This window comes from Herpailurus yagouaroundi, unplaced genomic scaffold (assembly GCF_014898765.1).
Source record: "Herpailurus yagouaroundi ecotype Mexico unplaced genomic scaffold, PumYag 139, whole genome shotgun sequence".
Taxonomy (NCBI): Eukaryota; Metazoa; Chordata; class Mammalia; order Carnivora; family Felidae; genus Herpailurus; species Herpailurus yagouaroundi.
This window is the reverse complement of record NW_024412394.1, coordinates 68,918,861-68,944,235: the sequence shown is the minus strand read 5'-3', so window position 1 is coordinate 68,944,235 and position 25,375 is coordinate 68,918,861. Positions and strand designations below refer to the sequence as shown.

The window sequence follows — 25,375 nt, the reverse complement described above, 5'->3', positions numbered from 1 at the left end:
TCTTTCTCTCTTTGCACTCCCCACCCCCCCCACGCCCCCCCACCCCCGCCCACACTCTATGTTCTCTCACAAAATAAATAAATAAATGTAAAAAAAAATTTTTTTTTAATCTATAGACTGGGATGCATCTTACAATAAATTCAATGTATGTAAAATAATGGTGCATCTTAGCATCAATAGCGTTTTAGATTCTAGGAAATGTATTGTTTTACATGTTTTCAAATGAAATGTAAACAGTATCACATTAAACACTCTACAACTTCATATTTTCACTCAATACTATCTTCTGGAGATTTCCCAATGTTACTACATGTATGCAACATCTTTAAATGTCTTAGGTCACCATTGCACACCACAGGAGTAGGAGTCAATCGGGTAAGGAAGAAGTCCTATGCTTGCTAGTGGAAATGGGAAGCGCTATGCTTAAATGCCTGTGCTTAACTAAATTAAAGGAGTAGCAGACAAGATAGAAATAAGAAAAAAGGAAGGAAAGGCGAGCAACAGAAGAAGCTGCCTGCTTCATTCCTAAGTAACTGGCAATACTAGACATCTGAATAACTAAACATGATGATTCAGAAATAAAAATGATGACAGGAAAGTTTGTTTCCTGGAAATTTGTGCCGTTGCTACCCCAGAGCCCAGCCGGAGATGCAACCTGCTTATGTCAGCCTAGCAGGCACTAAGACCCCAGATCCCGCCTTCACACAGCAGACTTCTCTCGCTCCCACAAAGCGGGCAGAACAGCAGAATAGGATGGGGCAGGCCTCAGTGACGAAGACATTTACACAACCAAACCTGGAGTCTCAGTCTTTGTTTCCTCTGATTCTGCTCCTCCTTCCCCGCCCACCCCTCCCTCACTCCTGCCCTTTCTATTACTTCAGTGGAGGAAATCCATTTCAAAGACCTAGGTCTCTCGTCTATCTGCATGCACACATACCACAATAAAAAGCCATAGTAATCACTCAGGACTAGATTTTGCAGATGATATATAAGAAAATTTCCATTATTGTCTCTAAAACCAAACTCCAGTTTAGCTCACTGAGAGTTTAAGAAGGGTAAAAAAATTCTAGAACTATAGCTCCTAAAAGCTTTTCTATTCTCCTTCATTATGATCCAAAAAATATCTTGCTGGAGGCAGATTTTGTTTTTTTAAAAGGGCCTCAGTGGGTTTTTCTACACACACAGAGAGCCCTTACCTTTTGGAATCAGAGGACATAGTGTGATTATTCTTATAGGGATGTCATTATATTGCTAATTAATTCTTATATGTGTATTTTGCCCCTTTATATACACTTAAACATAAGCCAGTTGGAAAAAAAGACTTTAATACCAGTTAACACAGAAATGTCTATATTTGCGCATATTTCTTAAAGTTTTACTGAATCTATTAATAAATGGAACTGTAAAAAAATACAATTCCTAATTTATTAATACATTAACTATATATTTTTATCTTTAACAACGGGAATTATTTTAAACCCTAGTGTATTTTATTTAATACCAAGTAATAGTACCAAATAGCCCCAAACAATTTTATTGGTTTTTCTTTCTCCAAAACATTACTATAAGCCATAAAATCCACACTGGTATTTTGCCGTTTTGGAGTATTCTGCCACTAAAGTTCCTGTAACCTGCTGATATATTTGAAGTGTGTGTGAACATAAATTATTGGAACATTCTTTCAACTCTCAAATTTGATTAACTCACTTTCTGTCAAGTTATCCTAATTAACCTACAGCCTTCAAGCTTTGGGATTATTGCTGCCAATTCTGTACAACCATTTGTTTAATGCACAATCTTCTCTAATACTTCCAAGGTGAAACTGCAAATATAAACCCTTTTTGATTTCTACTAATTAACTAGACATTGGAATGTGGCATGCCCTATAATCTGTATTAATGTGAATACAAGTTTTACTTACTTTATAGGAAGCATGTAGAAAGAACTTATTAAACTAAAGTAAATTCTTTCAGCAAAGGACTTCCAAGTGTTTAAAAACTTCACTGATGGGGCACCTGGGTGGCTCAGTCGGTTAAGCATCCCACTTTGGCTCAGGTCATGATCTCTCAGTTCGTGGGTTTGAGCCCCACGTCAGGCTCTGTGCTGACAGCTCAGAGTCTGGAGCCCGCTTCAGATTCTGTGTCTTCCTTTCTCTCTGCCCCTCCCCCACTCATGCTCTGTCTCTCAAAAATAAACAAACACTGAAAAAGTGAAAACAAAAAAAACTTCACTGAATGCCTACTATGCGTCAAGCACTATGCCAGACAGTACAGATATCATTGTGAACAAGACAGACATAGATAGCCTCTGCACTCACAGACCTTACAAGCCTAGTAAGGCAGATAGACATTAACAAATAATTACAACTAAATATCAAGAAAGTTAATGCCACAATTTGGGCCTTGCACAGCACCTGCCAAAATTAAGCTCAGTACCTACTGTTGTTAATATCTCAATTTCAAAAATACCAATCGTGTACCCAGTAAAGGACTATGTTGAATTTATAGGTCAGGAGTAACAGAAAGGGAGAAAAGAGATGACAGAGTCATGCCTCAAATTAAAATTGTAGGATAGTGATGGGTGCACAACATTGTAAATGTACTTAATGCCACTCAAGTGTACACTTAATAGTGGTTAAAATGGTAAATTTTATATTATACAGATTTTAGCACAATTTAAAAAAACGCAAAAAACTGCATTTGGTTGTCAAATGTTTAATCAACTTTACCAAAAAGATGAGGTGTATAAAAGGTGAAGAGAAGAGGAAGCCACACAGCATAGAGCTGAAAAGAGACAAAAAATGTAAAATCATTTTGCTTCAATTCTCTTCCAACCTTATATCAATTGTTCAGTTCACCTTCCCTGTTCACTTATCAGGCTGCAGAGGACGGTAAGTTGGAGGCAGGGGGGGAGCCACAATCTTGGAAACCGATTTCACCACAAATTCACGTTTTCCAATCTTGGTGGAGTTCTCAGAGCTGTTATCAATCCTTCTCCTGCTCACTACTCAGCCCCCAAACCTCTGCCACTCTCTTCATATCTACTACTCCACCCCAATACAGTACACTTAACAAATACCTTCCCAGACAAAACAAAGGCCCCCTCCGCTTCCTGATCCTCAGCAATCCCACCTCCCCTTGCTCCTGTTCTTTCTTCTCTCCAGATCCTGAATAGATGGCACCCCTGGCAAACTCCCCTCACCCCGCCCCTGCCACCAGCAGTGCTCTGGATTCCTTATCTGACTTGCTCATGAACCTTATCTATTAATTAGCCACTTGCTGACTTCACCTTCTTCCTTGCTACAGGCTCCCTCTCCTCAAGCTATTCCCATCTTTTAGAAAATTAATGATTACTCTCCCTTGATGCTGATCCTCCTCTAGCTACCACCATATTTCTCCTCTTGTCACTTCTTCACTTCTCAGCCTACACCCCCATCTCTACTCCCCATTCACTGCTCCACAAACTAATCAGGCCCCACTTACCTCCACCCACACCAATGAGGTGACTTCCCACGGACTCATTCCAATGGACCCTCTTCAGTCTTTTTTAAAAATAGGAAATATTTGACTCAGCCATATTTGACTCTCTTGATCGGGAGTACCATTCACCCAATCACCCAAGTGAAAAATCTATCTTTCCAGAGTCCTCCACTTACTATTTCACCTCCTCATTCATTCACAATTTCTTTTAATTAAAAAAAAAAAAAAATACAGGGGCACCTGGGTGGCTCAGTCGGTGAAGCATCCGACTCTTAATCTCACCTTAGGTCTTGATCTCAGGGTCATGAGTTCAAGCCCTGTACTGGGCTCCACAATGGGCATGAAACCTACTTAACAAAAAAAATGCATAGTATCATCTTCTTGTGAAATTTAAAAATATAGATAAGCATATAGAATAAAATTCACATTAAAATAAGGTGCACAGGAGACATGAAAACATAGGTAACTACACACAAATGTTCAAAGCAGCACAATTCATAACAGGCAAAAACTAGAAACAACTCAAATGTCCATCAACATGTAAATGGATAAACAATTGTAGTATAGGCAATAATGGAATACTATTCAGCAATAAAAAGGAATGAACTACTAATACATGAAACATGGGTGAATCTTCAAAATGATCAAGGTGAGTGAAAGCTAGAAACAAGAGAAAAATACTGTATGATTCCATTTATACAACGTTTTAGAGCAAGCCAAACTATAGGGACAATGCTGATCAATGGTTGCCAGGGGCCAGGGTCTAGGCGAAGATTAACTGCAAAGAGACACAAGAACATCTTGGGGTGATGGAAAGGCTCTATCATGATGGTGATGGTGGTTTAAGACTGTGCATTTGTCAGAATTCATCAAATTGTAGACTTAAAATTGGTAAATTTTATATGAAATTATCTCTCAATAGAGTTGCATTTTAAAAATTAAATTGAGCTTTCTAAAATGTGTCCTAGTTAAGATTTCTAAACCTTCAACTGTTTTCTAAAGTCCAAATTTATATTTTAGTTCTAAAGTCAGTCCCATATACAGTATTAGGTTTCTCATAATGACACAAATCTTTCTCTATTGATTGGAAACAATACTTAGCAGAATTCTGCTTTGTTTCCAGAAACCTTAGAAAAGCAATAATTTGTAACATACGCAAGTGAATTTTATTATCAAAGTGGCATTACTTTGATTGTGATAAATAAGCAATATATCTCTGATTCCACCTACATAACAATCTCATTTACTCTTAAATATAAAGATTCACTGGGAACCTCATGAATGAGGATCTCAAACTCCAAAAGTGAATACTAGTCTGCATTTGAGACACTGTACCCATGCTGAAAACACAAGGCTAGGACTTCCTCCTTTTTTATTCTTTTGGAATTGAAATGTATACCTTTCTTTATTCCTACCCCCATCCCTAGCATCTAATAAGTACAGTACCTAAACAATGTTGACTCCTTCAAAATATTTATTTAATGCACAAGTAAATGGAATTCTGTCCCCAAAAGACTTACTTCTTAACAACCTATAGTCAAGCCAATTTTATAACATAATTAACTTGCCTAATTCTAAAAACTAAAACCATATACACAGGTCACAAGCCTTTACCTGTTATGGCAACTTTGTTAATCCTGAACTAACAGGCTTTGAAGGCCCACCTGAAAACCACAATGTAGTATATTAATATATTCTCCCTGTTGGTCCGTATACAATGTCCGGAGTTATAGAAGGATCATGCTACAATACAGGGGAGAAAGGGTTGCAGGCAACTAGTTTCTATTCACTTATTATTAGACTTAGAAAAGCTGATTGATTTTGACAGTTCTACTAACTCACTGACTTGCTTTCCAAAAAACTAAGGATATTTCCAGTTAAATAGAGTAATTATCCAAAGATTAGTGACCAGTGATTAATTTATCCTCTTAAGTGACCATAAATAATGAGGATTACATTGCCTTGACATTTTTCCATAACCCATTCTCAGTTGCTCCCAGACACCTGAAGTCATCACAATGAATCAGAGGAAGAAGACAGATTAATTGGATTAAGCATTACTTTTACTAGATTTTTTCCCAAAAAGAGTAATAGTCTGCCTTTTGATTTAAGTGGCTCATGATTTGTTTCCTAATCAAAGTTAAAAAAACAACTACCACATACACACAAAACCGTAACAGCATACATATAACAAATGAACATTAAATTATAGAAAACAGTGTGTTTTGAAGTCAATACCAAAAACTTACAGTGCTCTTTTGTGATTCCTGACCTTTGCTATTAGCAAGTCTTTTTCTGCCTGTAATGTTGGCATGGGATTTAAAAGATTACATGGCTTCTGTTTATCAAACTCGGAGGAAAAAATGCTTCAGTTGGACTTCCCTTTTCCTCCTCTCTCCATAACTGTTAGATATCAAATTTACTTGTCAGCAAGCCAGGACTTCAATTCATCCCAGCCAGCACAACAGGAGACAAGCATGGTCAAAAAATACTGCCTTAAATCCTGACATGTGCTTTAATACACAACTTGTAAATGAAGCCAAATGATATGAAAAGATAAAACAGTTACTGCAAAGGTAAGAGTATCTTACAAAAAAAAAAAAAAAAAAAAAGGGGCAGATACCCTCTTCTTACACAACTATCAATTCCCTTTCATCCACCCCCTGCTTTTACAGGTTCTTCCTCCAGGGTCACTGCACTTCCAACACCTTCAACCGGGCTTCGATCACAAGAGAGCAATTCAGGACCTGAGTTCTAAAAGATTACCGCACAGCATGTGAGTCAACACACACCCCCCGCATATAGGCACTATGCCAAGCTGCTCAATAACAACATTGTTTGACATATCTGTGCTGTTTTACGCATCCAAAAGCACTTTGACATTCTATTATCTTGCTTGAGTCTCACTGTTACACTATGTGACAGGAAACTAAGGCAAAATATACCTGAGCATAGCCAGACGTCCAGTTATTATCTGAATTACAACGAACTCCATTCCCAGTCAGCAAGCACATGAGGACACCTCCTCCTCCCACTGCCAGACCTCAGATATCTAGTGTGACGAACTTGGAAAAGTCAATCATGTTTCTTAAACAAATGTGCAATATTCCACCCTAGTGCTAGTCAGAGAACTTAAATTCATTTATTCTGATTTCCCAGTTTTCCTAGATAATTTTTAAAAAAGTCAGCCTACACTAAAGAGTTAGCTATTTTCATTATGAATTGTAAATGAAGTAGCTGACTCAGTTACTACACCCTGAAAACTGATCTACAAGATAACATTTGCCTGTAGAACGGGTTTTCCACCACTGTCAATACTTTACATTTCAATTTGAAATACATAAATGAATTAAAACTAAACATCTTGAAAATAAGACTTACAGGGGCGCCTGGGTGGCGCAGTCGGTTGGGCATCCAACTTCAGCCAGGTCACGATCTCGCGGTCTGTGAGTTCAAGCCCCGCGTCGGGCTCTGGGCTGATGGCTCAGAGCCTGGAGCCTGTTTCCGATTCTGTGTCTCCCTCTCTCTCTGCCCCTCCCCCGTTCATGCTCTGTCTCTCTCTGTCCCAAAAATAAATAAACGTTGGAAAAAAAAGAAAATAAGACTTACAGACTGGCTTAATTACATCATGCTTGAAAGAAAGAGTAAATGTCAATAGCCTTAGCGATTATGCTAAACTACAGGGAAAAAATAATTCTCAGGACTACGTTTTGGAAATACGTAAGACAATGATAGTAAAAAAACAATTCTGTCTGACCTTTGGGAAGTTGCAGATCTGAATTAGAGAAATCTAAATGCTAGAAAGACTTTAAGGAACAAAGTTTTGTTAATTTTAAATAAGACGATTTCAAGGGACACTAACTAAACTACCTCGGAGAAGCCCCCAGGTCTGCTTGAGACAGAATTTCTGGGTTTCTATTATCAACATCATGTTCCTCTTAGAGACACATGGTCTTTCCAAAGCTCTACCTCTAGCTTCAGCTTCATTCTGAGGCTCCAGGTTTACATTTCCAGTTATCTGATATCCATCCCCTGATGTCCTGCTGGCATTTAACATTCAAATGTCTAACATCTGAGTCAATCTTTCCCTGTCAACTCCTCCTCCTCAAGTCCTGACAATGGCACCATCCAGAACTGTCTACGTAATATGTAGCACTGGTACAGAATGAAAATGTGGGGCTCCCAGTTTAAAAAGTACTAAGACATACTCTTTAACAAATGGTGCTGGGAGAACTGGACAGCAACATGCAAAAGAATGAAACTAGACCACTTTCTTACACCATTCACAAAAATAGACTCAAAATGGATGAAGGACCCAAATATGAGACAGGAAATCATCAAAACCCTGGAGGAGAAAGCAGGAAAAAACCTCTCTGACCTCAGTTGCAGCAGTTTCTTACTTGACACATCCCCAAGGGCAAGGGAATTAAAAGCAAAAGTGAAGTACTGGGATCTCATCAAGATAAAAAGCTTCTGGGGGCGCCTGGGTGGCGCAGTCGGTTAAGCGTCCGACTTCAGCCAGGTCACGATCTCGCGGTCCGTGAGTTCGAGCCCCACGTCAGGCTCTGGGCCGATGGCTCGGAGCCTGGAGCCTGTTTCCGATTCTGTGTCTCCCTCTCTCTCTCTGCGCCTCCCCCATTCATGCTCTGTCTCTCTCTGTTCCAAAAATAAATAAACGTTGAAAAAAAAATTAAAAAAAAAAAAAAAGATAAAAAGCTTCTGCACTGCAAAGGAAACAATCAACAAACTAAAAGGCAACCAACAGAGTGGGAAAAGATATTTGCAAATGACATACCAGATAGTATCCAAAATCTATAAAGAACTCACCAAACTCCACACCCAGAAAACAAATAATCCAGTGAACAATTGGGCAGAAGACATGAACAGACACTTCTCTAAACAAGACATCCAGGTGGCCAACAGACACATGAAAAGGTGCTCAACATCACTCCTCATCAGGGAAATACAAATCAAAACCACACTGAGATACCATCTCACGCCGGTCAGAGTGGCTAAAATGAACAAATCAGGAGACTAGATGCTGGTGAGGATGTGGAGAAACGGGAACCCTCTTGCACTGTTGGTGGGAATGCAAACTGGTGCAGCCGCTCTGGAAAACAGTGTGGAGGTTCCTCAAAAAATTAAAAATAGAACTACCCAGCAACAGCACTGCTAGGAATCTACCCAAGGGATACAGGAGTGCTGATGCCTAGGGGCTCATGTACCCCAATGTTTATAACAGCACTTTAAACAATAGCCAAATTATGGAAAGAGCGTAAATGTCCATCAACTGACAAATGGATAAAGAAGATGTGGTTTATATATACAATGGAGTACTACTTGGCAATGAGAAAGAATGAAATCTGGCCATTTGCAGCAACGTGGATGGAATTGAAAGGTATTATGCTAAGTGAAATAAGTCAGGCAGAAAAAGATACTGTATATTTTCACTCATATGTGGATCCTGAGAAACTTAACAGAAGACCACAGGGGAGGGGAAGGGGGGGAAAAAGTTACAGAGAGGGAGGGAGGCAAACCATGAGACACTCTTAAATACTGAGAACAAACTGAGAGTTGATGATGGGGGGTGGGAGAGAGGGGAAAGTGGGTGATGGGCATTGAGGAGGGCACCTGTTGGGATGAGCACTGGGTGTTGTATGGAAACCGATTTGACAATAAATTATATTGTCAAAATATATGCATATTCATAATATATATATATATGTATATATATATATATATGTAAAGTATTAAGACATAGACTCCAGATATAGGCATCATCTCTGCTTCCATGTCACAGTCTACACTCATCATTTGCTAAAGTTCCCTCAGTCTATCCTTTAAAATGTTTCACATCGGTCCCTTCCTTCCCATTTCAACAACTGTGGCCTCAAATCTCACCCAGCTCTCAGCCAACGATTTTGTAATTGGCGTTCCTCCTAAGTATTTCCCTCTGCAACCCAGTCACATCTTTTTAAGGCACACTTCAGACACCTCCAATATCTCCCCACTGCCTATTATCCAAACTTTTTTTTTTAATTTTTTTTTTAACGTTTATTTATTTTTGAGACAGAGAGAGACAGAGCATGAATGGGGGAGGGTCAGAGAGAGGGAGACACAGAATCTGAAACAGGCTCCAGGCTCTGGGCTGTCAGCACAGAGCCCGACGCGGGGCTCGAACTCACGGACCGCGAGATCATGACCCGAGCTGAAGTCGGCCGCTTAACCAACTGAGCCACCCAGGCGCCCCTATCCAAACTTCTTAACCTGGCATTCAAACATCCTGTTCCCCAGCTCCCTCATTCTTTTCCAGCCTTATCTTCTGCGACTTTCCTTACATATATACCCTGGCCCTAGGCAAACCAAACACCGTGCATTCACTTAATAAGTCCAGTGTGTACTCAGGTATAAAGAGCCTGGGTCCTAATGCAAGAGACTTAAGTTCAAATGCAGCCCCACTGCTCACTAGCCTTAGCTGCCCATCTAAAGCAGGACAATCATAATAGCAGTTATATCATATGATTATTAGATAGATAAAACAAGATAAAATATAGAGTAAAGCACAAAAAAAATCCCTTATTAGGCTGCCTCCTAGCCCTTGCCTAGGCCTTGCACTCCACCTGAAATAACCTTTTTCTGCTAGATCTGCTGAGGAAAAGTCTACCAATACTTTAAAGCCTAACTCAAAAGCTATTGCCATGAAGCCTTCCCTGATCAGCTCAGTTAGAAAACATTTTGCCTTCCTTTAAAATCCTAGATCTTATGTATACTGCACTCAAATAAGTGTAGCATATTGCATTAGTTATTTATGTACATGGCATTTTGCTTCAAGAAGTCAAATTTGTTTGTTTCTTGCATGACCCCTAGTACATGGTTTGTATTCAATAAAGGATTTCTAGATCTTTTTAAAACTAAAAGCAAAACAACAACGACAACAACTGTAACACACATACACCCAAATTAATTAACTAAAGCTATTTTTAACCAAACTGGCTGGGTCTGGAGAAGGTTGAGGCAAGACGATAGCACAGAGAAGGAGACAGGGCTGCTCATGGAGACTTGATCCTCTGAAGGATTAGGTGTCACCTGGAAGAGTCAGGAAGTACTTCTGGCCGAGTCTCCAGATGGTTACTTTCCATCCCCACTTCTAATCCCAAAGAAGGCCCTGATCAACACCTGGGCTGAGAAAAGATGAATGGGAACAAGGGTGTGCCCCACCTACCAAGGTGTGTCAGGTGAGAATAAAAACGAGAATAATCTCAGGCCTTCCTAGCATTCCCACCCGTGGTAACAAAGTTTTACTCTAAGATATTTATTGCTATATGCCCCCTTGTATTTCCAGATATTACATATAGCTGCCAAACCATGTTGCTGCTTCTAAAGAGCTCAAAAACTGGGAAAACACATAGCCCTAAAAGCAATGAAATATAATCTAAAGCTGCTTTTTAAAAATAGCATTGGTGGGGCGCCTGGGTGGCGCAGTCGGTTAAGCGTCCGACTTCAACCAGGTCACGATCTCACGGTCCGTGAGTTCGAGCCCCACGTCGGGCTCTGGGCTGATGGCTCAGAGCCTGGAGCCTGTTTCCGATTCTGTGTCTCCCTCTCTCTCTGCCCCTCGCCCGTTCATGCTCTGTCTCTCTCTGTCCCAAAAATAAATAAACGTTGAAAAACAAAAAATTTAAAAATAGCATTGGCACTTATCAAATTAGCAAATATTAATAAAAATAAAACACTGGTAGGATTTTCAGGTAACCAATATATTGCTAGTACACAGTAAACTGGCTCAAGTTCTCTAAAGAACAACCTGGCAATGTGTAACAAGTGTTATAAAGTTGTTCACACCCTTTGAACCAGGAATCTTACTTTTACATATACCCTAAGGAAGCAATCCACAGGAGAAAAAACAATTTGTTCCAAGATGTATATAGATATGATACTTACACTGCATAACACTGCCTACAATTCAAACATCCAGCCAAAGGGGCTGGTTAGTAATCTAGGATAGACCAGTACAGCAGAAGAACACGCTTACTGAAAACCTTAAGTAGGTACACTATGTGATACAGAAAAATGTACCTTAAAAAGAATGTTTACTGAGAAGCCAAAAACAGAAGTAAATATTTTTTAGTGTTTATTTAATTTTGAGAGAGAGACAGAGCATGAGCAAGAGAGACAGGCAGAGAGAGAGGCAGACACAGAATCCAAAGCAGGTTCCAGGCTCTGAGCTGTCAGCACAGAGCTGGACCGGGGACTTGAACTCACGAACCGTGAGATCATGACCAAAGCAGAAGTAGATCACCCAACCGACTGAGCCACCCAGGTGCCCCAACAAAAGTAAATATTTACATGTAAATCTACAATTCCGTATTGGCAATTCTGAAATCCCAAACCCAAAGTTTTTTGTAAGATGATATCAACACTTCACTTGGAAGCAAAATATAATCTGGGGGCGCCTGGGTGGCTCAGTTGGCTAAGCGTCCAATTCATCTAGGTCATGATGTCTCAGTTTGTGAGTTCAAGCCCCACATCAGGTTCTGTGCTGACAGCTCAGAGCCTGGATCCTGCTTTGGATTCTGTTGTCTCCCTCTCTCTCTGCCCCTCCGCCGTTCATGCTCTGTCTCTCTCTGTCTCAAAAATAAATAAACACTAAAAGAAAACTTAAAAAAAAAAAACTGAACTGACATGAAACTATGGCCTTTATTTGTCCCATTTGCTCTGAATACTCATAGATTTTGCTGCAGAACTATCAAGGTATCTGACTATGGGGCCCTGCCTCAAACTCCCCTGTAGGGATTGTGGCTCCATACTAATGACATCTATACACATGTAAGAACACTGGTATATATGCATCCATTATAAATTTGAAGAGTTAAAGTTTAGTATTCATTGGCTTTCCATTTCCAGACTATTCAATAATTAACATTTTTCTCTTGAGTAGGAGACAAAACATAACACCTAAAACTAAAACTCCACACATATAGGGGCACCTGGGTGGCTCGGCTGGTTAAGCAGCAGGCTCTTGGTTTCAGCTCAGGTCATGATCTCACAGTTTGTGAGTTCAAGCCTCTTGTGGGGCTCCTCACTGGCAGTACAGAGCCTGCTTAGGATTCCCTCTACTCCCTCTCTCTCTGCCCCTCCCCTGCTTACTCTCTCGCTCACTCTCAAAATGAATAAATAAGCTTAAAAAAAAAAAAAACAGGGACACCTGGGTAGCTCAGTCGTTGAGCGTCCAGCTTTGGTGAAGGCCATGATTTCGTGGTTCATGAGTTTGAGCCCCACGTCAGGCTCTGTGCTGACAGCTCAGATCCTGGAGCCTGCTTCAGATTCTGTGTCTCCCTCTCTCTGTCCCTCCCCTGCTCATGCTCTCTCTCTCTCAAAACTAAATAAAAACATTTTTAAAAATCAAAAATTAAAAAAGAAACCTTCATACATCTATCATTTATTCCTATAGAACATCTTATTCTTAGGGCAAGTTTACTACTATAGTCATGAAAGTTAGTATTTCTAATGCTAATGGTGAATTATTTTTAATATTAATATTTTTATTATTATAAAAGTAATACTTATTCAACATGGAAAACTTAGAGGCCACAGATAAGCTAATAGAAAGTAAGAAATCCAAAATCCTGGCACTGAGGGAGAAGTATGAAGTTAAGGATATTGCTGCCAAAGTTTGAGTGTTGGATTAGTATAGAGCAACAATGGCAACTTTCTGCCCCCGACTGCACTAAAACATCAATTAACTTTGTGGAATGTCGTTTAAACAACTATTGACAAATGTGAATCCTTTGAGATGCTGCCATTTGAAAAAATGGAACATGAAGTCAAAACTAATAAAAAGGATAATTAAGCAAGATGAAAAGGTTTTTTACTATTAAAAGGCCACCAGACTAACCCACTCGACTTGGCATTAATACCGATCTACCCAGAAGAGTCAAGAAATACCTCCATTTAATGAATAGTGGTTTACTGCTTTTATAAAGCATATCAGAGAATTGGTTTTGAATCCAGTCTAAGTTTGTCACAAGAATAAATTTTGACTTTCTGAATACACACAGAACACTGCTGATGCAATTTACTTTAGCAAAGGAAAAAAAAAAGTAATAGCTGAACAGCATACCAATGCATAAACTCTAGTCAGTGATTCTCTTCCATATGGGGGAGCAGTGTTTCTGGCCAACTTTGTTCCCTCTTGATAAACACAGAAGTCTCATAATCCTTGATGCACACCTCTAAGGGTAGTTTACCTTTTGAATGAGTAGCCATAATATTCAAAAGATAAAGCCATGCTTCTGTATTTATCCACCAGCTAAGATTTTGTCACTTTTGGTTGTATTATGGAAATAATTAGATTCTTTTGTTTTTCGCATACAGAATTATAATCTTGACTATCATTTTGTAAATTAAATATGCTTCTCTGGAACTTCTGATATGCTCCTTGTGGTGGGGGGGGGGGGCGCCCGGGCGTGGATCTGTGCTGCCTTCTCAGACTCATATATCTTTCCGGAATTAACTTAAGCAGAAACACTGCTTTGGTCCATATACATTATTTCACATCTGTATTTCATATGTATCCCCATAATTAAAAATTATTGAAATGAAAAAATACTTGCACCTTGGAAATAAGGCATGTCATTGTCTTAATTCTTTTAGCTCTGGTTCCTATATTCAAGGTAGGGAATTATTTCTGCTGTTAATGAAGATATCTTAGCATTACTTTAGCATTTGGTACATGTACATGTACATCTGAAAACACTGCTTTCCTCCATCACTACAGTCTCAGAGGAACTGGCTATGTTGTGGTGGGTTTGTACAGCTCCCAGGAGCACTGGAGTTGCTCATTCTGAATCACTGCCAATAAAAACACCATGGTTCATGGGTGGCACCAGGCTAGGCTAATGCTCAGAGCCATGGTGAGCCAACTTTTCAAGTAGTGTTTGGGGTTTAGTTTGTTTTTGTCAAGGTTTGTTTGTTTAATCTGAATATGAGATCAGATCTCTAATTGGATTGTAATAACTCTAAATAGAATTCTATTCCAAAAGCAACTTCCCAGGATTTCTGATATCTTGGGTACAAGACACTATTAAAGTTCTAGAGAATATATAGGGAAATAAGCAGAAAATAGTTTCAAGGAAGAAAACAGGCAAGGTTCTACATTTCAGGACAACTTTAACATAAGCACAAATTTTTACACAGCTGAAAAGATGCTCTTAAATTCAACTTGAAAAATATAAACACAGATATCATGTGCCCCAACCCGAAACTGTGCAAGTTAAAACGTTCTTATCTGTGGAGGTAACAGCACGCTACAAGGCTACTCTAAAAAAATAATGTTAATGTGTATGAAAGCTCTTTATTTATGATAAAGGACTGTGCAAATTATCACTTAAATATGGATTCTCTTTAAAATACCATTCACAGAATGCTAGATTAGAATAGACTGCAATTACGTTCTCTGTCTTCCACTTTAAGTCTTTTTTAAGAATAATCTCTATCCTCAACATGGGGCTCAAACTCACCACCCAGAGATCCTCCTCCCCCTCCTGCTCCCCCTCCCCTTCCCTTCCCATACTCTACTGACTGAGCCAGCCAGGCACCCGCTCTGTCTTCCACTTTAAATTTAATTCCTAACTCATTTGAATTCATGTTACTCCCAAAACATTCCAATTGCATCAAAAATGTAACAACACTTGCATAAAATCATTGTTTTCTCCCATGGTTGTGACAAAAGGAATAAAATGGCTAACCATTTCATCAGAATCTTACAAGGACTAACAACTACACTGAAGAGAGGAGAGGCACACATAAAGGCACAGAGGCAAAAGATAGCAGGATAAATTTGGAAAAGCACAAGGCTTTCAGCTTGGCCAAAACACAAAGAACAAGAAGGAAGAGAGGTGAGAGACAAGGCTAACAGGTCAGGCAAGGGCCAGAACTTGGAGTCCTTTGGTGTATGGAGCTCAACATTTTCCTAGAAGTAATGAGTTTCACTGCAGGCTTTTAAACAGAAAGATGATATGGCCCTAAGTTTTAGAGAAGTCACTCAAGTGTAAAACTGAGGACAGGTGGACCAGTTAAAGCATTATGACAATAATTGAGGCCAAAATTAATGAAGGCATGAATTAAGACAGTACTAAAGGAAAAGAAGAGGATTGATTTATGAGGCATTAAGGAGGTCAATGCAAAAGGACTGTGTCTGATTTAACAAAATAGGAAAGGAAAAGGCAGAAATAAGAAATTAAGATGAATTCCAGGTTTCTGACTCAAGCAACCAGAGGTGTCATGCACAGAGAATTCAGAAGGAAGGATATGTCTATTTGCAAGTGGGCTATTCTTTTTGGTGGAGATATATATATATATATATAAAATATGGCGTGGCTAAAAAATGAGTTCATTTTAGTTGAGTATGATATACCTGTGTATCCACATGGAACTGTCCCAATATAATGAATACGGGTCATGAACACAGAAAAGAAATTTGGAAATAACAACCCCAATACAGTGCCTGGAGCCATAGGGTGTATGAGACACACAGGAAGGTAGGAAAAGTGAAGTACATGGCCTAGGATGAAGCCTCAAGGAACTGCAACACAGATTCAACAAGCACCCATCCAAAAGATATAGCAAATCACATCAGGAGCACAGACTATAATTTATTCAAAAAGATATCTCAAAACCCCTCCTGACATAATTCTGGTATCCATTTATTTTTGATTGATTTTGTTCTTTGAGCAGTTAATTTTTTTTTTAAGTTTGCTTATTTTGAGAGAGAAAGAGAGAGTGTGCGCACAAGTTGGGGGGGGGGGCGGGGAGCGGGGCGGGGCCGGGGGGGGCTCAAACTCACAAACCCTGAGATATCATGACCTGAGCTGAAGTCAGTCGCTTAACTGACTGAGCCACCCAGGTGCCTGGAAAACTTTTTTTTTTTTTTTAAACCTTCAGGGGGGCGCCTGGGTGGCTCAGTCGGTTAAGCGGCCGACTTCGGCTCAGGTCATGATCTCGCAGTCCATGAGTTCGAGCCCCACGTCGGGCTCTATGCTGACAGCTCAGAGCCTGGAGCCTGTTTCAGATTCTGTGTCTCCCTCTCTCTGACCCTCCCCTGTTCATGCTCTGTCTCTCCCTGCCTCAAAAATAAATAAAACGTTAAAAAAAAAATTAAAAAAAAAAAATAAACCTTCAGGAACATGAACTGACTTGAAGTTTGAGAGGTGCTAGTAGGATTATACTGAAAGATCTAACAAGATGTATTGCTCCTTAAGTGCTATTGAAAATCCTACTTTGTGATTTTAACTGTCTAAAGAGCGATCTACCTCCACACAGAGAAGGCAGAGTTGCATTAAAGATTGTAGACAAAGAGCCTCCCTTTTGGAACCTTTTTAATAATCTACTTCTCTTTAAAACTACTGAATTTTTAATACTTTGATTTCTACTTTAAATATCCAAGAAAGGAGGATAATGCGCCGTGTTTCCCAAACTTGTTTAACCACAGACCTCCACTTTGAAGAAGGTTATTAAAGAACACATTTTGGGAATTACTGAAAGAAGCCTCCGGAATTCCCAAAGAAGCCTTCGGAATTTACTTGACCAAGCCTCTGGACCACAAAGATATCCTATCTCCAAAAGAATATCATTAACACTCTGAATACTGATTCTGAAAACATACTTGTTTTAAATAAATATATTTAAAAAGTGAATATGCCATTAAAATATTTCTTTCTCCAGGAAGAAAGCAGGGAAGTAAACTAGATTAATACCCTCGTAAGATCCCAGAGTGTCCACAGCACTGCGTCTGAAAAGTACCCTTGACTCTCTATCAGTTCCATGAAGGAACCAAAAATGGGTTTTCCAATATCCAGCCAAGTAGTGATTTCTAAGGGAAAATAATGTTCCAGTTAGTGGTAGTAATTATTTCCGTGTTCCCAAAAGCATCAGATTTACCTGTGCACATGTGAACCGGTAAAAGTTCAACTGAAAAGAGACCACTCGAGCCCAGCTTGTTTCCTCTGATGCAGCAGGAGGTGTGAGGCAGACCTCTGCGTACCATGTCATCAGCAGCCAGGATAACACAGTGGGGCCGGGATACACTCAACACTTTCCATTAGTTCTACTGCCTAACTTGCAGTTCAGCTTGCTTGCCCTTTCCAAAGTCTCAAATTAATAAAGTAAGATTTATTACCATAGAGAAAGAGGCCATCAAATGCCTTTCTCAGCCCTCACCATTCACTGGAATTTCCTTAGAATTTCAGCTTTTTAAAATAAGATTGAGCACGGATATATTGCAAATGCCTCAGGGAAGTATTCTGTTTACTCATTTGTATCCCACAGAAGATCAAAAAATCCTTGGGAACAGCTGACCTTGTTTCTCTCAATTACCATCTCTAGGGCCCAGCACAGAGTGTCAGAAACTTGGTAAACAGTTGTAGAATGAATAAGGAGTAACATGAAGATGTATAAACTAACCTATATCTTCGTGTGAATGAATTTCTTCAGGGCCTTTCCTGAGAAATTTTGGGTGGATCATCAGTTGCATAGGAAGAGGTTTTTTGGCTGTTTTTGTTGTTGTTGTTGTTGTTGGGTTTTTTTGTTTTGTTTTTGTTTTGCATAGGAAGAGTTAAGATAGCCTGAAAAGAAGTAAGCCTGAGAAAGGCTCCTTTTCAGTTCTGTCTGGAAACATCATCCTACCGTGTATCAATCTAAAGGAACATGGTTCTTCAAAGGAAACCCCAGATTTTTGCTTAAGTGCCATATGAAATTATCTTGTTTCTCCATAGAAGTCCCTCTACAAAAGTCTATTTCAATGAGACATTAACAATTGGCAATGGTTTATTGATAGCAAAGTAAGATCAAGAAACAGGCACCCTAATCTTTCAGACTTTTTAAGCCTTTTCTTTATTTTGAAAGAGACAGAGAGTGAGAAACTGCTCCAGTGCACACACAGGAGAGGGGTAGAGACAGACAGAATCCCAAGCAGGCCCTGTGCTGTCAGCAAGGAGCCGGACTTGGGGCTCCAACTCACAAACTGTGAGATCATGACCTTTCAAACTTCTTTTCCAACCCTAGAATGCCTGGAATAGTGCTCAATTAATGCTCGAATTGATATACAACATAAAGAATACTGAATTAGCAGGGGCACCTGGGTGGCTCAGTCAGTTAAGCGTCTGACTTCTGCTCAGATCATAATCTCATGGTTCACAAGTTCGAGCCCTGAATCGGGCTCTGTGCTGACAGCTCAGAGCCTGCTTCATTCAGATCTTGTCTCTCTCTCTCTCTCTCTCTCTCTCTCTCTCTCTCTGCCCCTCCCTTGCTTGCATTCTCTCTCTCTCTCTCTCAAAAATAAATAAACGTTGGGGTGCCTGAGTGGCTCAGTAAGTTAAGCATCCAACTTCGACTCAGGTCACGATCTCGCACTCTGTGAGTTCAAACCCGCATCGGGCCTTGTGCTGATGGCTCATAGCCTGGAGCCTGCTTCAGATTCTGTGTCTCCCCTCTCTCTGCCCCCCCCCCCATGCTCTGTCTCTCTCACTCTCAAAAATGAGTAAATGTTTAAAAATTTTTTTTAATAAATAAACGAATGTTTAAAAAAATTTAAGAACACTGAATTAGCAAAAGTTATCTACTCAATGCAATATGATCAATCATTAAAAACCCCATTTCTAGAGACATAAGCCTGAGGCTGAATCCTGGCTCCACTGCTTACTTAAACTCTGTAAGCCTGAGTTTCCACATCTGAAAAGAAAGATATTTAATTAAGCCAATATCCTGGACTTGTTGTAATGTTTAAATAGGAATGCAGGCACTGGGCCTGGCACATAGGTAGTTCTCAAGAAAAGTGAACTATCATTTAGAAACCTCAATTTGCATTCCATCACTACCTCCCTTTGTGCCCTAGGGCTCATCACTATGAAGAAACCAATGAAAACATGGAGACAGAATTAAATGCTCTCTAATGCTGAGATTATCAATCATGAATAACAGTAATAAAAAATGGACCAAAAGTTTGAAAAATAAAAGCCTTAAACAATTCAGATATTTTTTGTATTGTACTTGAAGCTTGCATCTGTTTGATCACAGATGACTCAGCATTAGAATAACAAAATAAAGAAGCCTGAACAGTCAAACTTCAGGTATTCTCAAATACTTTAATACCTGCTGTGAAGGATGGACTATGAAACACCTGCGTGTGTGTGTGTGTGTGTGTGTGTGTGTGTGTGTGTGTGTGTGTGTGTGTTGGGCTGGCGCAGGGGGTGGGTAGGTCTCAGTATTAACTGGCTTAAAGAGTATCTTGTTACCATTTTTTCACAGATGAGGTTAAATCTTTGTTCTTCCTTAGACCTTAAATTTTATCAGTTATCAGCTCTGTATCACATAGTATCCAAGTAAAGATTCAATGTAGCTGCTATGTCATACAGGGCCATTACAAGTATATAGGCGGGCACCCAGAGCACAGGCTGGTTTTCAGGCACCACTTACCCTGAGTTGGGCACCTTTGTGCAAGGGCACAACCATACATGGGAGTCATGTGCAGAAGTAAAAAGATTTTCAGTATTTAGCTGGCATATTTGTATAACTATATATACAATATACACCCACATATACACAAACATAACTGAAAATCGTCAAGGATTCAACTGAGTAAATGGAGAAGGATATTCATCAAAACTGAAAATAGCTTCAAAAAGCTCAAGAGAGCAGGTTCCTGTCCCCTCCGTCCCCCCTCAGGTGGCCTGTGTTGGAACATTGTAGCCAACAGGAACTCTGGGGATGGAAGATAGGTCAAGACTGCGACACAGTAAAACTCTGGCCCTCCTATGGTTTTTCCCCCATAGTTGCTCACTCACACACTCTCACTCTCATAAAATGACGGAGAAAAAATCCACAGATAGAAAGGACCTACTCACCTGAGTTGGCAGAAACACTGGTAAACAAAAGACTGTTGTCTTGCTATCTTGACTGCATTAAAAATCTGTAATCCTAGTCAAGAATATGCTAAATGCTAAAGGAACCAGTCTTAAAATGTTGACTCTACCAATTCCATCTGCCTCCTTGAGCTTCTCCCTACCAGATACCCATGCTCATATAAAAAAAATTTTTTTTTGTTCAATATTGCACATGCATATCAATCCTGCTAGACTTTCAACAGTTGCCTTCCATAAAAATAAGTATAGGATATTACATTAGCCTATTACTAGCCCTGTGACCTGCGTAACACAGTAGTTCAAGAGCTACTGTTTAAGGAACAGAAATTCCAGATTAAATATGGTACATTATCACATATGCAAAGAGACAGTGTACAAGAATATTCATTGCAGCATTGTTTATATTAAGTGTGGAAGTAATCCAAACGTTTATTAAAGGGAGAATGCATTAGTAAAGTATAATATATTCATACAATGGAAAACCTGGAGCTAAAATGTAAAGAATTTAAGCTACCAGTTCAAGTTGAGATATTATGTGGATAAATTGCAAACATTGCAGAGTAAAAGAAAAGCACACTGCAGAATGATACATACAGTATAATAGTATTTATAAAAGGTTTTAAAACTCCCAACATTACCTCTGCCTTAGAATTTGTTAGAACAGTCTCTTGCATGTTCTTTGTATGCACACTAAAGTCCTAAGGAACAGTCACTAAAAATAGAAAATTAAGGTTTGAAAAAAGACTATTAATCATATAAAGTTCCTCAAATGGCAGGGAGGAGCCTTATTTAGTCATGGAAATCCCTTAGCCCTTTAAGTCATAAGATGTGTGTTCTATCTCCATTCTGCTACTCACGAAGACACTATTTTACCAAGCTTCAGTTTTCTCTCCTAAATAAGGCTGATAACACCTGCCTTGCAGGTTGAAGTACAATAATGTATGTAAAAGAGTTATATACAAAAGGTCTTGGACTTGTTTTTTGCCTGTCAAGAGATCACATTATAAGTCTCTACAAGGAAAAAAAAAAAAAATGTTGAGTCTGCACTTTTTCATCTAGTCTAGTATATGGTTAAATATGACAACACAGCAGGAAAGGGCAACCCTTCACCTTCCTCCTCCCAGTCCCTGATCTGGCTGCCTCCTATGCTTTCTATATTTAGCACACAGTGGGGGGCCCCCCAAAACAAGCAAACAAACAAACAAACCACGAAACCAGGGCTCTTGGCAGAGCTCCCTTGGGGAACTCCCCTTGACCTTGGAATAAATCTCTTTAATCTCGCCAACCGTGCCTCCCCTCAGCACACACGCCCCTCTGCAGCCCCGGAGGCACATGAACGAAAACCCAACGGTCACGGTCGCATAAGAGACTGCAAAAATCACAGTGCGGTGTCGTTGGGTTTGGAAGGTTCTGTTTGCTCTCGACAATTAAGAGGAAAGTATACGTAGACTCTTAAACCCTACTCTTGCTTATTGGGAAATAAGTTCTGCGGCTTGTTTCCAAACACACTGTGCCCAAATCTGTATTCACTACAAAGCCAGGCACACCGAGGCCCCTGGAGCGATAGGCTGCATTTGCGATGGGACAGACCCACCTCTCTCACGCTCTCCCACACACAGGGACCCACCGAGGCGCACAAGCCGGCGCGGGCACACTCCGCACGCGGGATGCGCTCAGGGGCCCCATGCCCGTTCTCCCCCTACCCCGGGCTGGCCCCGGCCGGCTCCGCGCCTCACCTGTCTTGAAGACCATCTTGTCATCGTCCGTGGACCCAAAGGTCTTCAGCATGGACACGAAGAGCACCCCGCAGGCGTTCTGGATGCCGAACACCGACCCGTTGCACCACATGGCCGCCAGCATCACCAGCCAGCCCCAGCCGCCCTCGGGAGGCTGAGGGGGCTCAGCGCCCGCCGGTCCCGCCAGCTCTACCTCCACCTTCTCGACGACCGCCTCGGGGCCGTCCGAGGGTCCCGGGCCCGGCAGCGGAGCTGCCCCGGTGGGCGCGGGGCCCGGCGGCTGCGCCTCGCTCGTCCCCCGCGCGGCGGCGGGCTCCTCGGGGAAGGGCACCATGGCCCGAGGCGGCCCCCTCGGGAGCCAGGGGAGCGCGAGGGGTGCGAGTTCCCGGCGGGCTCACGGAGGAGCCGCCGAGCGCCCGGCCGGCGGGCTGGTGAGGCCGAGGAGAGGGCGGTGGAGCCCCCGGTGGGACGGCGGCGCAGGGCACGGAGGCTGCCGCGAGGAGGAAGGCGGAGGCGAGCCGGCACCCCAGAGCACAGCACTCAGGCCTCCAGCCCACAGCCCCGCACCCCCTACTGCGTCGGGGGCCCGCCGGCCGGCTCTTAAAGACGCCCCCCGCCCCGCAGGCTGGGGGCGTGGCCGGCGCGGGACGTACCCCAGACTCTCCAGATGATTGGGCTTCGGTAGATCGGAGGCGGGGCCCCCCGCCTGGCTGAGCCCGGAGCCAGGTGTCCGCGGGTGGCGGTCTGTGCGCGCGCGCCTGCGGCAAGGCCTCCTCCAACCTAGTTGGGGGGTCACGGATGTGTGGGTTACCTCGTCTCCAAGTATTAAAGGAAGGGGCGCGAATCTGCCTAAGTACAGTCTGGGTGTGTCATCACAAAGCAGTATGAGATCTTTAGCCTCAGCTGACAGCGTCACAACCAAACTAACATTGTCTCTTTGCTTTGTTTTTGTTTTGCTTTTTGACATGCACCTCTTATTACTAACCATAATATTTAGGGTACATAACGCCCCCTGCTTACTTAAAAGAAAGTCAGAAGTATAAGGGGCCTTATGTAATCGTTTCATTTCTCCTGCTTTCATATACGATTTCCTATAAATACTTGGCACATTAAAATGCCCATTTTGTAAGACACTGTAATACCAAAGCCTTCCAGTAACATTTTTGACAGACAGCTGGAAAACATTACATTTAAACTACAGCACAGTTATTTGCACTTTAAACAAAAACTAGCACCTATATTCAACTCCCTGAAGCATGTAGCAACAACAATATATGTGAAAGAAAGGAAGAATAGCCATGAAATTGAGCACAGTTAAATTTGTCAGTTACGCAGGTTCTTCGCTTCAAAGTCAAAATATACTAGTTATTTTATGGGCTCATCACTGCAATGGAGTACACAGATGAGTGTGATTGATCTCACTTCTTCTTCTGCCCATTAATAAACTACCCAGGAAAAAGTCCTGGGATAAAACAGGAGGCTCAGATGGTGAGTATTATAATACATACACAACAAAGAGAAGTGGGATGGAACCATAAAATTCTCTTCAAAACACTACAGAAGAGCTTCTACAGCAAGATGCCTTGGAGCTGAGCCCTGAATCAAATAGGGAAATTGAGTGGGCAAAGATAGCAGAAGAGCATTCTCGGTAGAGAAAACCGCCTAAGCTACAGAACGCAGTGTATAGTTGAAGAAAGGGAACATAGCTCAGGTATAATGAATGTGTCTTAGAGATGGGGTTAGAATAATACACTAAAAATAGTCACACCAGTGCACAAAAATGAATGCACAAGGATGTTATTTCAGCATTGTTGGAAATAAGGAAAAAGTGGCGGGTTGATTAAATACATACTGCATAACCTCTAAATGTTGTTCACCTCTGTTGACTTCGAAAGCTATCCACATTTTACTTAGCCATGAAAGTACATTTTTAAAAAGGCATGGATTAAAACGCAAAATATAAAGTAAATATCCACGAGTCAATATCGATATAAGCAAATGATTAAGTATATTAAGTCTTCCTCTCAAGACCCATAATCCCAGTCTAATCATTAAAAAAAAAAAAAAAAAAAACCAGGGGCGCCTGGGTGGCGCAGTCGGTTGAGCGTCCGACTTCAGCCAGGTCACGATCTCGCGGTCCGTGAGTTCGAGCCCCGCGTCGGGCTCTGGGCTGATGGCTCAGAGCCTGGAGCCTGTTTCCGATTCTGTGTCTCCCTCTCTCTCTGCCCCTCCCCCGTTCATGCTCTGTCTCTCTCTGTCCCAAAAATAAATAAACGTTGAAAAAAAAAAAAAAAAAAAACCAGACAGCAGTGCCTGGATGGCTCAGTCAGTGAAGAGTCTGACTGTTCAGTGAAGAGTCTGACTGTGGCTCAGGTCATGATTCCTGATTTGAGACCCTGGGTCTCTGCTGTCAGCGCAAAACCTACTTCAGATCCTCTGCCCCACCTTCTCTCTCTGCCCCTCCCCCACTCACTCTCTCTGTCTCTCTCAAAGTAAATAAATAAACTTTAAAAAAAATTTTTTTTAAATACTAAACAAATCCCAACTGAGGGACATTCTATAAAACAACTGACAAGTACTTGTCAATACTGTTAAGGTCATGAAAAACAAGGAAAGTCTGTGAAACTGTCACATCCAAGAGGAACTGAAGGCAGCTGAATAACTAAATGTAATGTGGCATCCTGGATGGGATCCTGGAACAGCAAAAGGACATTAGGAAAAAACTAAGGAAATCTAGGGGAAGGATGGCTCAGTTGGTTGAGTGTCCGACTCTTGATTTCACCTCAGGTCACGACCTCACAATTCATGAGATTGCACCCCACATCTGGCTCCATGCTGCACATAGAGTCTGCTTGGGATTCTCTCTCTCCCTCTCCCTCTGCCCCTACCCCACTCAGGCACCCTTGTTCTCTCTCCCTCTAAATAAATAAATAAATAAATAAATAAATAAATAAATAAATAAATAAATAAGGAAATCTGAATAAAATACAGACTTCAGTTAATTATTAATATTGGCTTATTAATTGTAATGGGTGTGGAATGTGAATTAAGATGTTAATAATAGGAGAAAATGGGTGAAGAGGGTGAAAAGGGATGGGAACTCTGTACTATCTTTGCAATTTTTCTATAAATCTAAAACACTTCTAAATATAAAATGTATTTAAAAAAAAATCTTTAAGCTCTAGGCTCAGTGTGGAGCTTGAATTCATGACCCTGAGATCAAGAGTCATATGCTAAAAAGAAA

At 41.0% G+C, this 25,375-nt stretch overlaps 1 protein-coding gene across 1 annotated transcript in view; it reads right to left on the bottom strand.

Annotated features, from left to right (window-relative positions):
- The window catches only part of SLC16A10 (solute carrier family 16 member 10), a 117,454-nt gene extending 94,735 nt beyond the window's left edge, over positions 1–22,719 (bottom strand). Inside the window, exon 1 of the mRNA XM_040474392.1 lies at positions 22,132–22,719. Coding sequence (XP_040330326.1) covers positions 22,132–22,465 — 334 coding nt within the window. The 5' untranslated portion in view covers positions 22,466–22,719. The remainder of the gene's footprint in view (positions 1–22,131) is intronic.
- Between the last annotated feature and the right edge of the window lie 2,656 nt (positions 22,720–25,375).